This window comes from Stegastes partitus, unplaced genomic scaffold (genome assembly GCF_000690725.1).
Source record: "Stegastes partitus isolate 25-593 unplaced genomic scaffold, Stegastes_partitus-1.0.2 Scaffold227, whole genome shotgun sequence".
Lineage (NCBI taxonomy): Eukaryota > Metazoa > Chordata > Actinopteri > Pomacentridae > Stegastes > Stegastes partitus.
Window position 1 is genome coordinate 121,790 of NW_007577958.1, and position 17,659 is coordinate 139,448.

Genomic DNA, 17,659 nt, shown 5'->3' on the forward strand with positions numbered 1-17,659 from the left:
TCTGAAGGAGAATAAAGATACAGAGATCCTTCAAGCTGACAGGACTGGTTCTTTAAATTCTTGACCTGTGAAATCCTGCAAGCCTGAATCTGTGTTTCTGAGAAGAGCATTAGTACAGTGAGGTGTGAAGGCTTTCTGCATAGAAAAACATCCTGTGGACACGTTTATGGAGACAGCACACAGCATACTATGGATGGGTGCTAGGTTAGATGTTTGCATTTTACTTAGTGAAATACCTGAGAAAATAACGTATGTCTCATCTGGACTAGATTAGTGAGCTGCATCAAATCTTTGCTGTCCAACGTGGAGGCTTGCACACAAATCCTCCAGGGGATGGAGAGTTTTCCAAGTCAACATGCAAATCAGCTGTCCAGTGTAAAGAATAAAACCACGCGCTAACTGTGAGGAATAGCAATATAGCATATTTTTATCTGGTTGGGGGTAAATACTGCATACCAGGGGCTCCAGTATTCATAGATAGAGCCCAGGTATCTCTCTGCGGTGGTCCCTCGGAGGCTTTCTGGTTTCAGCTGTGTGGGTCCTGGCTGATGGTGCCCTCACGGCAGCAGGGCTAAAGTGGCTGCACTGATTTAGCCTGATGTTTTTACTGGGAACACTCAACTTTAGATTTTCTGGACAGATATGGTTTTATAGCGAAGCCCCTTTGCCAAACAGACAATTATAAATACGCACAGATACACATTCACGCTGAGAAACTCAAACACACGCGTGCTCCCACTCACACAAACACGCCAGCCCAGCGTGTGCATACAATGTGTACGCACATAAACACGAGCTCGTAAAAGCTGAAAACTCCTAAACGGCTCAGTTTTTGGAGACGCTTCTTCCAGCCAGGAGTTACTTCAGAATGTTTCTGGTGGTTTTCCGCTTCATAATGGATTAGCCGCGCACCTAAATATAAACACTCACTCGCTGTGACAGTCAGAAAAGCCCTGTCTGCTTTTTCTGCCCGGCTGTCTCGCATGTATATACCGTACGAATATCTCATGCTCTATTGTCTCTGTTGAAGAAGATGTGATGGTTTTATCAGCCCGTGTCCTGCAGACTGAGGAGGGAGGAGACTTTAAGGCGGCTCAGGGAGGACAGAAGGTTTGTTGGCCTGGGGAGGATTCTCTTCCACTGAGGGGCTGTCATCTCATCTGGACCGGAGCCCCTGCAGGACTTCCACTGCTGGACTAAGGTGTCCAAAGCTACAGAGACAACTCATGTGACCTATCCTAAATGAACCTAGGAGGCTGTTATGTGTGTGATGTTTCCATGTCCACCAGCACGTCTCGGAGTCTGTCTCTAGTTAGGCCGTTCCAGGTAAGAGACCATTAATCACAGCATGAAGCCACTTAAGGGACAGCGAGCTGGGTAGAGAGATGGAAAGAGAATCAGAAAGCTAAACAGGAAAATAATAAGGTAGATTTAGGTTATAATGAAAGGGGCAGAGAGATAATAATGATATAATGAAGGTAAAAGAGGAAAATGGAAAGCTGGGAGAGCTGGATATTCTTTGGCATCCGGCGATTCGTGCTGGACCGCTCTCCTCCGAGGGCAGTTTGAGCTGATGCCACTTCTGGAGGGCCAAACTCGAGAAGGAAAGCACCCGGGACTCATTTATCCCCACTGCCATCAGATTGCTTAATTTCCACATGAAATGATGGAAGCGTCTTGTGCCTGTTGAAGTACTTTGTCCAGATAAATGGCTGTTTTCATTGCACAATATGAGGCCGCTGACTCTCCGTTTGGTTTTTACCACTGTTGCTTCTCCTTGTTACAGATTTCGACTGATGTCATGATTTCTTGGTCTGCATTTTTTTTTTTTTTATTGCTTTCTTTGTTGTATTTATGATATTTTTTTGATTTTATTGTGGGCTTTTTGCTGTAAACTCTGAACAGTAAAGAAAAGTCTCCTTACGGGGACTATAAAGCTTTTCAGCACTTTCGTGGCACAAAACCACATGTGTCATCTTTTAAGACCACCACACACGCCACATCTCAGCGGGACACCTGCTTTACTGTGCTATTAAAACACACCTGTCCTCTCTATTGAAACAAGTGTTGAAAACCAAACAGATCTTTACAAATCAGGTTTAAATTACTGTGGTCATTTCAGATATTGTACCGTTTCACAGCTTTGCTTTTTTTTTTTTTTTGCTTGTTTCCACGTCAAGCGTTCAGTGACCGTTCTTGAAAACCTACCCCGAATCATCTCCATCTCAAACAATGGGCCTAAAGTCAGCCTGAAACAATGAGCCGACTGTTCCTCAGCTTTCAACATTAAAGCAGACCTGTCTCACTCAGAAAGAAATACAGCTGGCCGTGGACAGAATACGTCTGAGACAACTCACAACAACAGCTTCCCCTTCAGAGCCTCCAATAGCAAATCTGGGGCGGTTGTCCGGCTCATGAACATTTACACAGAACCCGGTTTGTTACCCGGCTGAAATATGCCTCCCTGTCACACAGTTTTATGGAGCTGTATTTGTATTACTTCAGAGAATAACAGAAGCTAGTAAAGGGACAGTGAGTAATAACAGCAACAGCAATGGATTGTTAGCAATCAGCTTGTTTCTGACAACCAAAGCTCATTGTTCCAAGGCAATCCAGCGGGGAAATGAGGAGCAGACTGAGGCCAAATTATATTTACCTGTGTGAATAATGCAAGCTGACGTTGTGTCTGTATTAGTCTTGTACGGTCTGAACTACCTCCACAGCACTGAGTTGGTGCCAGACAATGGTTTGGCTGCACTTGTTATTACTCTGCTATAGGAGGAAATAATGCATTTGCTTTCTTTAAACCAATAACAGAAACAGAGGATGGTGCTCCTGCAAAACAGTGGGTTTTTTTTAAGGGCAACATGTTTGGAAAATAAAAGTTTTTACATAACTGGTGGGCAAACATGCAAAAACGTGCCAGCTAGACAGTAAATGTTTGAAATATATTGCTTGCGTATCTTTATTACTATTTACTGAAAGAACCAAGCTGGTCTGCCAAATCTTCAGGAACACTTGGCATTTTCAGCATGTATTGCTGCTGCTTGGAGGCTGTTGTTGTTGTTGTTGTTGTTGTTGTTACCTGTAGACAACAGAATTTAGAAAACAGTAACATATAGATGGCTTTTCTCCAACCATCTCAAAGGAAGCACATTAAGTCTTGTTAAAAAAAAGAGTCAAAATCCACCTCAAGCAAATGTAAAAACTATTTTTTTGAAGTTATTTTTTTCTAAATTCTGAGTTTCTCTTTTCTAAAGTGAAAATACACTTCAGTTTAAAAGGTTTGACAGTGAAGATAAATATCTACAGGATGTATGTTTGAACTGACCATTAATACTGATCCAGCTACATGCGTGACATGATACCTTTTTGAGGAGAAAACAGACTTTTACTCATTTTGTTTGAACTCAGGATGAGCTACATAAAAGCGTGATTAGATTCGTTTTGTCTACTCTGATTATAGGTAAAAGGTTTCTTTTTTTATCAGACAATGAGTATTTTTTTTTTTAGATAGGAGCTGTTTTCACTTTGACATGTTTCATCTGGCACTTCAGTCTTCCTCAGAAACGTCACTGATGTCTGTGGACCCTCCTGGCAATCTGTCAGATTTGCCCGACGGGCCACGCCTCCTGCAGCCCGGTGGGCTCTGCAGGAGAGCGTCCCATGTGTGGGACAGCATGAATGCCCCCTCATCACGATTCATGGTGTCTTTGGCTCGCCTCCTGATTTCTATGGCCTCCTTGAGCCAACGTTTAAATTTGTTGCTCTCCGATCCGATGATCTTTGTCCCAGTCCACGATGTGGTCGTTTCATTTGCAGTGGTCTGATATGGCTGATTGTAGGTTCACTTGTTCTGCTTTTTCTTTTTGTGATCTTGTGAACTGTCCTGATGTTTCCTTTTCGCATTCTTTTCATTCGACCCAAAGTTTCTGGGCTCCATGTATTTTCTTAATACAATTCCTTTTGAGACGGGACATGAGGGATTAATCAAAGAGTCACAGACCAGTTGGGGTTCTCCAGCGTATAGTTCACATGTCTGAATTAAATTCTGCCTATTCAGGAGGAGTCCTGTGTTATCCGTGATTAGGAGGCAACATGCACATCACTTGCTTCTTCTCCTTTGTGGTGCAGGTGGTCAAATCCCCCCCGACATCTAGCTTATTGAGTAAAAGTCAAATCCCCCTGTGGAGATGGGTGTAATTGGCAGCAAATGGCAGGGGGGAGAGGTGTGGGGCAGAGCTCAGGAGATTAGTGTCAGGTGAGTTGATGGGTCCAGGTGCTGCTGCTCTGCCTAATTGTGGATATGCTTGTGCACATAGTAGGGTGCTGGCCCTCAGAAGAGAAAGAAGGCCAAGGAGGAGGAACTCTGCCTACGCTGGGAAGATAAAAGACGCTGACTGGAGAGCGCGTGCTGCAGGAGCCGGGCTGCTGCAGACACGTGGCCGCTTTATGTTGTTTCTTTGTTTTGTGCTGGGTTTTGCGCCGTACGGTAAATAAAAGACTGTGGACCAACGGCAATTCGTGTGTCTGTGCTGGGAGAACCCACAGAGGTAGCGAGACGGCTACACCCCCACACAACTTTCACCTCAGCACTGATTTACAAAAAAGTCAACATTTATGTCATAAGGACCTTTTCTAAGACACATCAGTTAGAAAATGACGCAGTGATTAAATTCAGCCCACGATGCTGCTAATAAATGCACGACAGACAACAGCTGTGGTTAAGTTCTTTTTCAGGACAGTTAAAACCTCCTAAATGACATGCGTATATGTTATATGTAGTAATAATGTAAACAAGGGTTTTCTAAAGAGAACTTAAACTGAGGAATTTTAAATTGGAACTGAGAAAGTTGAATTTTCCGGTGGAGCAGGCAGCCCTCCTGAAACATGAAGCCTGCTGCATAACTGGATTAGAGACTTGCAGGTTTGGGGATGAATGAGGACCTGGATGTCGGGTCTTCTTGGTAAGTGTCCTGTTAAACAAACCTAACCTGCCTCTAAATCCCAAAATCCGCTTTTTACCATTGACCTGTGTGTTTTATGTGAAAAACATGTTATTGTCGTGTGTTACGCAGAGAAAGACTCATCCAGCTTTTTGCATTTAAGTCGCATTTAAGTTGTCTATGTTAATATCTTTCTGTCTGATTGTTTTGATTGATATGAGTTGACTTTGTAATAAGTCGTTGCAGAGGTGATATGTTTTGTGGGAATTCACCTTTTTTTTTTCAAAAAGTAACTTGTTTTGCCATAAGCCTCTGTTAGTTGTGTCAACACGTGTAATAACCGAGCGAATCTGAGTGGACTTACTATCAGCTCTGAGCATGTGGTGCACAACTGGTGGTCCATCATGCTGCTGCCAGACTCTTATTATCTTCAGATCGTTTTAAATTAGGTCTCACTGTCGCTGAGCCTCTTGCTGTGAAGGGGTTTAGGCAGGTCAGGTTTGGGAATTCCCAAATCTTCATCCTGGTTTGGGTCCAAAAGTTAGCCAGGCCACCTCGACTGGATGACACTTTCACCACAGATCATCAATGCTTCACTCAAAATATAGTTACGTTACAGATAAGTTCATCTTTGTTGCTGCATTTCATTTGGAACGTTATTGCAGGATAACAAAAGCTGCAATCAATATTTACTCACAATAAATATATGAATAACCCTACCCACTGCCTGCCTATGAGACTTGCTGCTTCCCATAGAAAATGAATAGGAGTTGGAAGCTCTATGCTTCTCACATATCCGGTGTGTTTCCGTCCTTAAGTGAGAGTCGGGTTTACTTCTGAAGTGAAAAGCAGCTTGATTTGAAAAAACGTGAAAAAAGGCAGGAACATTTAAAAGTTTGTGGTGACTTTAAGAGACTGTGTAGGTTAGGATTATAAAAGTCCCGTTGTCTTTGTTCTTTACACAGGTTTTCTAAAAAAACAAAACAAAAAAACATAAAAATGATACACCAGCTACACAAAGTGTCACACATTTCCCAGCATGCTACACCTGCAGACGCTAGTTCACGTCCCAGCGCCTCCCCCTCTGCTCCACACTGCTGTCAGTCTCCATCTCTTTGACAGCCTCCCTCTCTGCCTCCCTCGCTCCTAATGTTTCTCGCCTCCTGGTGTCCCATCAGGCCATCCCGGCCGTGTTGCTGGCTGGGATCTTGGCCTTAACGCTGCCCGTGGTGAGTGAGACACGCGAGCGTGAAAGCCTCGGGCCCGATGGGGCTGGGAAAACCATCATCCACCTTCACACTCCCACCCCCTCCACTCCCCCACCCGTCAACTTCACAGCACACTGGCTAATTGGTTTCATCTGTGTCCCTGCTGGGCCGGGATAAAGGTGTGTAAGGGATGACCTCATCACTCACACAAACACACAAGTTGTACACACAGGGTCCAGATTGCGTTTCTGTTATTTTGTGTGCTGATAATGTGTTAAGTGTGTTTTCTACAGAATAGCAGCGTCTCATCCCCAGACTCAGCTTTATCGTTCAAGCTCACTGACTTCTGTCATGTGCTTCTTATGTAGTCATTCCAGGTTTACAATTCTTGACCGCAAAACTGTCATTAAATATGTGTAGACCCCCACTAAACGTCTGCCTGAATGTACGTTTAATATCTCCTGTCTACCCACTGTACACCTTATTAGCTGCATCCTGTAATTTTGTGCTGTAATGATCCAATTTCCCCATAGTGGTCATTAAACTTTCATTTAAGTTAATTAGCATTTAAAAACACTATCCAGTTTGGGAGACCAGTTGGAGCTCAAAGTGATAGTTAGCTGTTTACTGAAGGTATTTATTGTGATTGTGTAATTTAAAGCAAACGGGACCCATCCAGTGTTACTCAACAACAGATTACATTGAGCAGATTCTAATAGGATTCTGTTAAAAAAAAAAACTAATTAAGAAAAACCTTCTGCCCATCCTACCATGAAAGGTTTGGCGGTTCCCTTGTCATCTTTGCCTGATATGATTTTGGCGTTCTTTCTGGTTTCCCTCAGTCTCTCGAGCGTCGGCGGCTTCACGAACACAACGAAGGGTTTAAACTCTGCTGTCCGCAGGTGCTTTATTGTCTGAAAGGAGAACAAATGTGAATGTAGACAAGATGGAAGAGAGTGAAAAGTCACCACTTGGCAACAAACCGAGAGTGAAAGATCAAACTAGAAATGCTAAAGTCATTTAATAACCATTTACCATGATGATATGAAATTGAAATATCGCGATAGAATTTGAGTGAAACGCACATGCGCAGTGTCGTTGTTTTCGTCTGGTCTAATGCACATGGAGCGACAAGCATGGTGGCGACTGAGGAGGAGGGCGAACGCAGCGTATTGACCGACACAGTAAGGCTGGACCCGAATATTGTAATATTCGGTTGTTGTGGTGGTGTCTGCATAGCAATTTAGAGATCCGAATATTCGCCTGTCACCCGCTGCTACCCTCCCCCGCCACTGCTGTCACCCGATGGTGAAAACAGAACTGTGACCACTATCCTAAACTGGCATTAGCAGCCAAGTCCTGCCTGTGCGTCCCGCCTACTTCCACCCCATCGGTCTGAATATTCCCTCGCTGCTATAAAGCTACTTTTGTGGATACTATGTATTGTTATGCTCAGGATTTGTCAGCCCATTTCCATTTGAAATGCCTTTTGATGAAACAAATTGTCAGTTAGCAATTTTCAACTTACGCACTATTGATTTTGGTACAATAAAGCTGTAATGCACATCAAAAACAGCTGCTTGCTAAATGAAAAAAAAATTGTCTTTTTGTTTTTATTTGCGCCAATAAAGTTGTGCAGTTTTGAAGTATTTTGTCCAGCATCAATTATATCGTCAGTTATATTGTTATTGCAAATCTTCTCATTTATATCGTGACAAATATTTTTGGCCGTATCACCCTATCGCCCCAGATTGTTATGTATGAAGCTGTGGCTGTCTGAATCAGTACAATGTGGTTTTAAGGTGGAAATACTCAACCATGGCCTGAACTGTTTATTTCTATCATGAGGTGTCTTTCAGAAAATAAAAACATCACATGTGCATGATGACAAGGTAAAAAAAACCTGATTTCCCCCAAAGGTGGTCTTTAAACTTTGCTCTTAATTGGGATCCTCTAAAAATGACACCATTTGGAAGAAATTGAATAAAAATAACTCCACCGGTGGTTGTTAGGAGACAGTGAAGAGGGCAGATTGGGTTAGTGGTGGTGCCAGGCTTCTTCTGGTTCTGGCACTGTGATCGCCGCTCCTCTCTGTACTAACAGGAAGTGGGTCCAAACCATCAACTGATAGGAAGATGGATAAAAACCCAAAGTAGGGGCAGCAGACAAACCTCTGGGAAGCATTTATCTCTGCTTTCATCAGTCACTTAGTGAGTCAGCATGGGGGCAATAACATGCTTTGACACTGCCTCTGATCTGATTCATGACTGCTGCTGGAGAATGAGGCTACAGTGGAAGTGTGTGGAATGACTACTGGCTGACACACCACCACGAATGCACACCAAAAACAAAAAACACATACCGAGATGTACCTACAACCACATGAGCTTCCACAGACTCTGTCTACCCATCGCTGCTCAGGCTGGGATGGTTTGAGGAGCTGCCAGGCTAATCTATATAATGGTGCATTTGTGCCTGTGTGTCATTACCCACTGAACAATAAAAAACAGAAAGGAGCTGGTGGGGCAGAGGATGGAAGATACGGGTCCAGCCCCAGATTAATGGGAATCATGCTAAGGGGTTTGTCGGGGCTCAGCGTCAAGCCGGCCATTTGTGTAGGGTCTGATCGCCGCCACCCAAGACACAAAAGCCAAAGAGGAAATCTTCAAATAGAGCAAATTAGCTGTAATTGCTCCCTCAAAAATGAGAAGCCTGCTTTTGTAACTCAGCAAACAGCCAAGGCCTTTAGGAAAGCAGGCAAAGAGAGAGATCTGAGATAGGAGAGCGTAGAGGTGCCAAATAGCTGAAAACACAGAGAAGTGAGGGACAGCGAGAGAGAATGGGATGCAGAGGTTCGTGTCACTCACATGAGGCTGGACATCCAATAGGCACACTTTGTTCTTGGAGAGGACGGAGCGTATCGAGTCCAGACTTGTCCCGTAGTAATTCCCTTTGTACTCCCCATACTCAATGAACCTGAGAGACGAGATGAAAAGAGGGGAGATGAGAAGATTGCAGGGCAAGAAAACACCTTTTTTTTTAATCATTCTTTGTGAAGGGATTTGAATCTAATGCAACACTAACATCTCTCGAGAGAAACATTAGAATCTCGTCCTAATCTGGTCGACTGTGTCAGCACACTCCTGAGATTCATCTTAGAAATAATGATATATAAAAACCCTACAAATCCACAGGGACACAAGGATTACTCTTTCAACCGCTGACAGATCTGAAGATAGCATTCTTTAGCAGAACTTAAAAACCAGACGCTCTGGCCGAGCGTGTTTTTATATAATCTCCTGCGCTACCCTTTCAATCAGTAACACCTGTTTGTTCCAGAAAGACCACAAAGCCCCTAAATGCCAAAACCTTCCCTGCCTTAATCCACGGGGGTTTTAGCTTAGCAAGCAACTGCATGGGTGCAAGCAAACAAACACTTTTCCACCGGATAATCTTTTCTCTTTCACACCAACAGCCACCGGAGTATTTTTAGCTGGAAACAAGGAGGAAAAAAGAGACGAGAGTAACAACGTGGAAAGAATTTGAAGCTAATAGGACGGCGTGGTATGCTTACAGTCTGCTCATGATGAGTGTCGGACAGAATGACTGCCTCAGTGTGACTGATGCCATGTAAAAAGAAAGTTTTATGGTAATTGCCCATGTAAGAAAGTTTTAAGTCTCTAACAAACCTCATATACGGTTATGGGAAATTCATTTAAGAGCTTACAGTAGCTTGCGTCCAAAAAACTCACACCTTGCAGCATTCTGTGCTGTTTGTCATCGGAGGGGAAGGTATATAGATTACAGCAAAGTATGCCAGTGGAGGTTTGGCTATATTGAGAGTATGGATTGTTGCCATTTTGACACAGAACAGGGCTTCCCTTGGGAAAGTTGTTCAAGCTAAACACACGTTGTTGTGGCCCCAGTTCAGAGAACCTCTTATTTCTGTGCACAGTGCATTGTTTCTGCTGCATGCAATGAGGCATAACGCAAACAAGTTCATCACACTCCTCCTCTACTTTGCTGCCTTGTAATTTCAGCGTGGAGTGTCCCACGCATCCACCCCACATCACAGCTCTGTCACTCACCCCTCCGACTCCCTGAAAAACATTGCATGCCTCGACCTACACCGCAACATGGCCTAAATATACAGCCCCCCCTTTCCCGTCGTCTCTGTGTATGCTCTGACACTACATGCACTCACTGCCACAGACTTTCCCTCTATGTCATATGTAATGCATGTGTGTTTGCGTGCGTAACTGTTTTGCAAGTGCACCCTGTAGCGTATCTTTTTTTTTTTTCGCCCTCCAGCTCGTGTGAGACCGGCAGAAAGGCATCAATCATTCTTATGACTATTACAACTTGCATTTCAATTTGTTGGCCACAAATGTCAAGGCGGGCCGTAGTGTGGCTGCATTCAGAGAGAGCGCCTAAGGAAAGGAGGAAGCAGAGACAGGAGACCTCGGGGCCACTGTCTGGAGATCTGTTACCAGCAAAGGGCCCGGCCCTGTCAACACCAGCTCACACTCAGTTAGAGAGACATACAGACGACAGCGGGGAGGCTGTATTTGAACAGTGGCAGCAAGCACTGGACTGCTGCTCTCACTGTTATGCTGCCCCTAGTGGTCAAGAGCACAGATTGAGCTGGACCGTTGTTTTTATTAGGTAAAAATTTGAGGCTTAGGGTCCGAAAAACTACATTCACCACTATGATGAAATGTGTGCAGCTGCAGTGATAGGAGCTGAAAGATGAGTCCATTATTAGCAATTTCCCTGAGGTCTGAGGTAACGAAGGGATTAATAAAGTTTTATTCTAATTCTAATTATTAGTTAAAGCGAGGAGTTGTTTTAAGTCAATTACACAGCATAAAGTCACATTTACTTGTTAAAACTCCTCCAGTGTGAGGGTTTTTGCTTTCTGTGTTGATCTTTTTTATATTCCTGTAAGTGAATTCATTTATCGATCAATAACAACAACAACAAAAAACCAACTAAATTAAAATGTAAGTCACAGAAATGATAATACTTTAAGACACTCTCAGACAAAAAGATAAAAACTTTGGGAATTAAATTTTGAGAAAATTTAATGGACTGGAATAAAATCATAACTCTATACAAAAAATTAATATTAATATATTGAGAATTAAGTTGTACAAAATTAATATGGCGTGCTAGCTAAATCAAAATAAACAATATTTAAGGAAATTTTGATCAAAACTCATGACATGAAGTAAGTAAGTCTGTGAATGAGTTTTAAAAAAAAAACACCAACATATGATTCGAACATATTATGAATGATTTATGAATATTGCTTAATATCGTAGAATGACACGAGTAATTTTATTTTGGAAAGAGAAATTTTTTTTTTCTATGCTATCAGTGAAAAGTTGAAGAGCAAGTCTCTCAACGAATGATTAAAATACCTTGGTACAATGGATATAGAGTGTGCCATCAAAGATTTCCCATTTTATTCCCACTGTGCACGAATGGAGCGTACAGTCATGCACATGCAACAGATGAAGGCTGCATCTCTTGTACATCAGGTTTCCATGTGACATTGTGCAAACTTTGGGACCTGCGTTACACGATTTTTACAATCAGCTGCAGGTGCATATTTGCAAATTCACAGTGAACCTGCAGAAGCAGCGATATCTGCAAGAATCTCCGTCATCAGGCCAGACACGATGGGACCCTCATGTGGCGGCTCATGGCTGGTGATGAGAGCTGAGTCTATGAGCTACGACACTGAGATCGAACAGCAGTCTTGAGTGAAAGAGCCAGCGGTGTTGTATCACTACACATCACTCTACAAAGACTGAACATTTTAATTGCACCTCATACATACATTTAAGGTGTGGGAGAATAACTAAGGTAAATGAAAAAAGAGTTGTGCATCCTGATTTTCACTTGCTCGAACTTTGCTGTATTCACCTTGAACTCAACCAGTAATTGAGTGTTCACAAAGCGCTGCAGAGGCAGGTTGTATGTTTTTTAAGTTGTACATTTTGACCCAGTGAATATCTCCACTGCATGAGCAGTGAAAGACGAAGCTCTTACTTGTACCAGTCACAGTTTTGCTTACTTGTTGTTGTGGATGTCGGTCTCAAAAAGATGTTTGGAGATGAAGTGGTACTCAACGCCGTCATTCTCCTGGTTCCTTTTGGCCCGACTGGTGTCTGAGAGAGAAACAGAGGCAAAGACAGAGAGAGAGAGGGAGTGATTATATCAAACCCAGACTGTCTGACTCACTGTTGGGGCAGAAACCATCTGAACTGAGCCTCTTATTAACAATATTAGTAGTCTGAAACACAGCAAGATGGGTCATGCCAACCCTTGTATATATTATTGTGTAATGATGCAATAAAATACATAACCTGTTGTGCTGCAGAACCAAACTCAGACACTTAACTGAGATTCAGCAGAGGTTTACTGTGTCTTATTAAATTTGTCTCTTGTAATGTGGCTACAATGCCTGTAGGAACAGAAGCAACAGCGTTAGCCACCGATGTTAGCAGCTGTAAGGTAATTGAGTTTGGGAGCTCTCATTAACATCAAGTCTCTGCATTTACTTGGCCATAAACCATAAAACCTCGCTGTAAAATGGGCGGTGAGGGCGGCACGTGGAGGGAACGTGAGCGAGCAGCGCTAGTGGATTTGTAAAGGTCAAGGGGTCGACTCACACTCCGGCTCCTTTCAGGAGCGCTTCAAAGGTCAGAGGGGAGAGGTTTACACCCGTCAGACACTCTGACCAGCTCCAAAACAAACTATTAAACTTTTATCACCTGCAGCCAAAACTGCCAAGTTCTGCTTTACTCTCCTCGGAGCTGTTCTTTTCGTCAGCATGTGTTGAGGCTGTGCCCTCGTAATGGACCAGTGCTTTTCCTTTATACAGTCCAGACTGATCTACAGGGTTCATGGAAAACTAGTGGTGTCATTTATACAATGTGTCGCTTGCTTAGGAAGGGAAGACAGTCATAAATCCAACTGTGGTGGACAAGACACTGAAGAAGATCAATGACTTTCTGTCGTCAGGCCCAGACAACAGTAGGAAAACATAAGGAGAAGGCCAGAACGGCCTTGTCATAAGATAACATATACTTATATCTCCCATTCACAAATGTGTAAGACACGGTGCCAAACAGCCTTTCAGTAGTTAGACCAACACCATCCACCATGCATTATTTTGGCATCTGTTTTGTGGCAAAGAAAATAATTACAGTGCAACAAAAGAATGTGAATCCGTTCATTCGCAAATCATGGAAAATATCTGTAAGCTTGGATTGGAATCAAAATGTTTAACCCCCAACTCTAATGGCTTATTGCAATGCTCCTTGTGTTTCTTAGACGGCTGGTTTACATTTTACAGCGACAAGCAGAGAGAGACAGAGAAAAAAACGTAACCAGGGCCACAAGCTGGTGGTCTCCCAAGCTCCGGTTTTCAAATTAACAAAAAGGGGTAACGCTTTCGGGCTTAATCTGAAACAACAGCAAGTGTTAAACACATCCATGTGTCCATTGGCAGCAATCAAAGTCTAAAAAAGAGGGAGACGAGATACTTTCCGAGTCTCTTTCCTCTCAATGAGAGCCAGGACTTGTGCCATACGTCTTCTATATAGGTCTGAATCAGACTGTCTGGGCTCTATTAAACAACAGCATCGCAGGTCACATTTGAGAACAATTAACAAGCCTTGTGGAAAAAAATGCCCCTACCAATGGGATTTTAATACCAGGGACATTTCAAGTGTCAGACTTCGCCTGGGACACATCTATTATGCCACACGGCATGTAACAAACACGGCAATTAATATCTGTGGTCCTCATATTTCCTAAAACTCGTGTCGCAGTTTCCCTCCAAGCCCCAGATGGTAACTACGCAATTAATAGTGCCGTTGCCCTGTTTAAATGTATGAATCAAAAAGATTTATTTGTCCCAACATGCTGGCTTTGGGACATCTCAAAGCTAGAAAAAAACCAAAAACTCCTGGCAAAGTATGGAGATCCAGTCGTTTGCAGCAGAGCTGGACGGCGTTCAGAATTATGGCGAGCTGTCGTTGGGTCCTTAAAAGGAAAAAAAAGGGAGGAGGCAGCTGAGGAAAGAGACAGAAAGAAAATGAGAAATAAACTGAGAAAGAAAGTAGAGCGGGGAGCTTGGTGCCAGTTTGTGAAGCAGTGGAATGGCATGTCTTCAGGAGGTAGAAAAACACAGTTTCCTCCATCATTTGGAGCTTGTCAGACAGACTGTGAAAAGCTGACAATTACACAGGAGGAGAACCAAGCGCCCGGGCCTCCACGGGACCAGTCGTGTTGCCTGAGAGCTGCTTTGGGTGTTACTGCCAGACGTGTGTGTGCTTAGGTCTCACACTGGACCTTCATTACTTAAACAGTGCAAGCGAACCAAACTGGAACAAGTAAACTAAACATCCGTCACCTGAAGTGATTATTTTGATTTGTTGCCGGCTGCACCGGGGCGGGCTTACATTTCTCTCAGAATGTGTTTCCAATGTGTTTGTCTCACCGGACAGATGCACAAGAGGCGCAAATGGATAAGAAGAGGGGAGTAGGAGGCAACTAATCTCCATGACAACACAGCTGTAGAGGCAGCTCTTTAGCGTCCGCACAACCGCAGGTCAACCAAACCTCACAGACAAATGCGGGAAATGCAGCGGACGTTTTTGTTTTGACATCAACTTCCTTTTAAATTTGCTTATTAAACCTTAGAAGCACTTTAGATGTTTACACCAATAAGTGCTGCAGTTGCATCATTAATACAGCGGGCTCACTTTACAGCCAGGCATGTTTGTTTCTCAGCAGGGAAATAAAAACAAACTCTACTTACAAAATACAGAAACACAGCTTGGTTATAGAAGTTTTACATTTTATATTTTTCTGCTGGCCCTGTGATAGACTGGCGACCTGTCCAGGGTGTCCCCTGCCTTCACCCTAAGTCAGCTGGGATAGACTCCAGCCCCCCACGACCCCAGTGAGGATTAAGCGGTGTATAGATGATGGATGGATGGATTTTTCTGCTGTTAAAAAAAATAGACTCTACTGTAGTATCCAATTAATTGCCAGATAGTTTTGTTAATCAATGAAGTGATCTGAATAATGCTTTAGGACAGAAAGTGTGTATTTACAATCCTCCTAGCTTCTGGTTCCTTTACTCCTCTGTGACATTTAAATTTACGACTAAATGATTTATTGAAAAAACAATTAATAAATTAATTAACAATGAAAACAATTGTTACTGCAGCGCTAACATGGAAAAAAACACGAAAAGCAAATAGATAACGGTGATTTTATTGCTGCAAAATAAGTCTAATTAAACTTTTGAACGGAGGATAACCTTTCTGAGGATGACACACACATGATGTAATTAAAAATCTCTATACTGAAACAAAGAGAGAGTGATGAGGAGTGACGGAGGAGGCAAACTGGGGGCTCTGCGGTTCATGGTCATCGCCTTAACTGGCCAAAGCCAGCAGAGTGCCCCTCCACAGCTGTTTCTCCCACAGTCCATCTGGTCTGCTTATAAACCAGTGTCAGTGCAGGATGTGGAGGAAGCCAAACAGTGTCTTCATTCCCATTAAAATCTATTTGCCAATAAATAGCAGAGCCTAAACTGTGGTCTGGATTTGTTTGGGAGTGAAAACACAAAACCTAAACATAGACAGATTAGAAGGATGAAAGTAAAGACTTGGAACACAAATAGAATCTACTGGAAGATGCGTCGCTGATGTTGGACGTGAGCTTTAACACAGAGACTTTACGGAGAGGAGTGCAGTGAACTTACGTGGGATGGTCACACTGAAGTGCTGAGGGTCAGAGATCAACAGTTTCCTCTTGAGTTCATTCATGCCGACACCAGTGGGTCCTACACAAAGACAAGAACACACACTTAATTTATAGAATCCATCACAGCCTCTTGCCAATCACACCAGAGAAACAATGCCCAATTTCTTATGAAGAAAATGTATTTATAATGTTACTTGGAATGAGCCATTTTGACATGTCACAGTAGGAAAAGTGAAGGAGTAAAATAATGAGCGATGGATGACCATTTAGCTGCTATTGTCCATGCTGTGTCACTGCTACACTGTGCCAATAGAGCCAACAACACAGTTATTAGCAACTGCTATTCATAATGTCATAACCAACCTGTATATCTCTGAACACACACAGCACAAATGACTTTTTAATAAATTATAATCACACAAAATGTATCACCAACCATGCCGTATAAAAACTAACTAACCGACACTCTCCATAACGTTGTGGCTCTTAAGAGAGAGAATTCAAAATACACTTAAACCCTGTAAACCCCAAGCAGTTTCTGCTTTTTTCTGCTTCTGTCACATTTTTTCTGACTGCGCGCTCATTGTTGACTGCAATGTAAGGCCTGCATCTCTATGGAAACAGCACAGCTATGGCTACAAATAGAGAGAACTAAAAAAAATGTCTTTTGTGCAGTTGAACAAAAAGCCATAAATTATAGAAAGAGAAAAACATGAAAGTTGAGTTTCTTTGAAAAGAAAAAAATGAAAACAAAGTGTGCAATATTTTTCCAAGTGCTCCCAGGTGCTACCAGCAGGATCCGCATACTATAGATACTTTACTATTTACAGGTTTTTGTTTTTCAGCCTTTATGAACGAGGTATTTCTTACAGTCCTCTGCTTATCAACTCTAACAACACATTCCACCATGTCGAATGTATCCTCCAACAACTTGCAGACAACTTGTGCCTCTTTCTACTGTTTTTTGATCTTGATTTATTGTGTTGATCAAGCATGTTTGAGTTTGCTCTCAGTCTCTCTAATGTGTTTCTGTACTTGTCTCCGACCTGGTTCAGGTTACTATAGCCTGCAGTTGTATGGAGTCGTGCAGAATAGTTTTTGTTCTAGGATTTGACTCCATCAGTTAAGTTTTTGTGCATATTTAAATGAAGGCTGTAGAATAAAGTAAGTCTGATGAAATATGCTTTAATATTCACACGTGATTAGTTCAAGGACAGTTGGAAAGTTGAAAATGCACCAATTCTTTCTGTTTTTACAGTTTCTGGCTCTGAAAAACTGTGTAACTTGGCAGTTTACACGTCCCCTCGGAGTGTGTTTTTGCTAAGAAATATCCAATTAATTCTCACAATGTGAATTTAATCTCATAATTGATGAAAACACAATGGATAAAATGCTTCTGAGCAGCGATAATTTATTTAATACACCCAATCTACTGTTATAGTTCATTTCTAATTGGATCCTCTCGGGCTGTAGTTTGGTAGAACAATAAAGCTCCAAAAGAGGTTCACAGTGAAGGTCGAAAAAAAACCAAAACAGCGGTTTCCCGTAATACTGTAGCAGGTCAGCTGGACCTTCCATCACATCCCTGGTGGGGAAACTGAGAAAATGAGTGGGAGTGCAGAAGGCAGGAGAGACTATTGAGTATTGACTATTGATTAAAGCCTCCTACAGCTGAGTTTGTCCAGCATTTAACAAGGGCCAACATGAGGAGAC

The 17,659-nt window shown here is 42.6% G+C and overlaps 1 protein-coding gene across 1 annotated transcript in view; it reads right to left on the reverse strand.

Annotated features, from left to right (window-relative positions):
• The window catches only part of mpp7a (MAGUK p55 scaffold protein 7a), a 154,147-nt gene that overhangs the window by 4,952 nt on the left and 131,536 nt on the right, over positions 1-17,659 (reverse strand). The window contains exons 13-16 of the mRNA XM_008281223.1: positions 15,945-16,025; positions 12,237-12,330; positions 9,022-9,130; positions 6,925-7,068 (exon numbers count right to left, since the gene is read on the reverse strand). Coding sequence (XP_008279445.1) covers positions 6,925-7,068; positions 9,022-9,130; positions 12,237-12,330; positions 15,945-16,025 — 428 coding nt within the window. The remainder of the gene's footprint in view (positions 1-6,924; positions 7,069-9,021; positions 9,131-12,236; positions 12,331-15,944; positions 16,026-17,659) is intronic.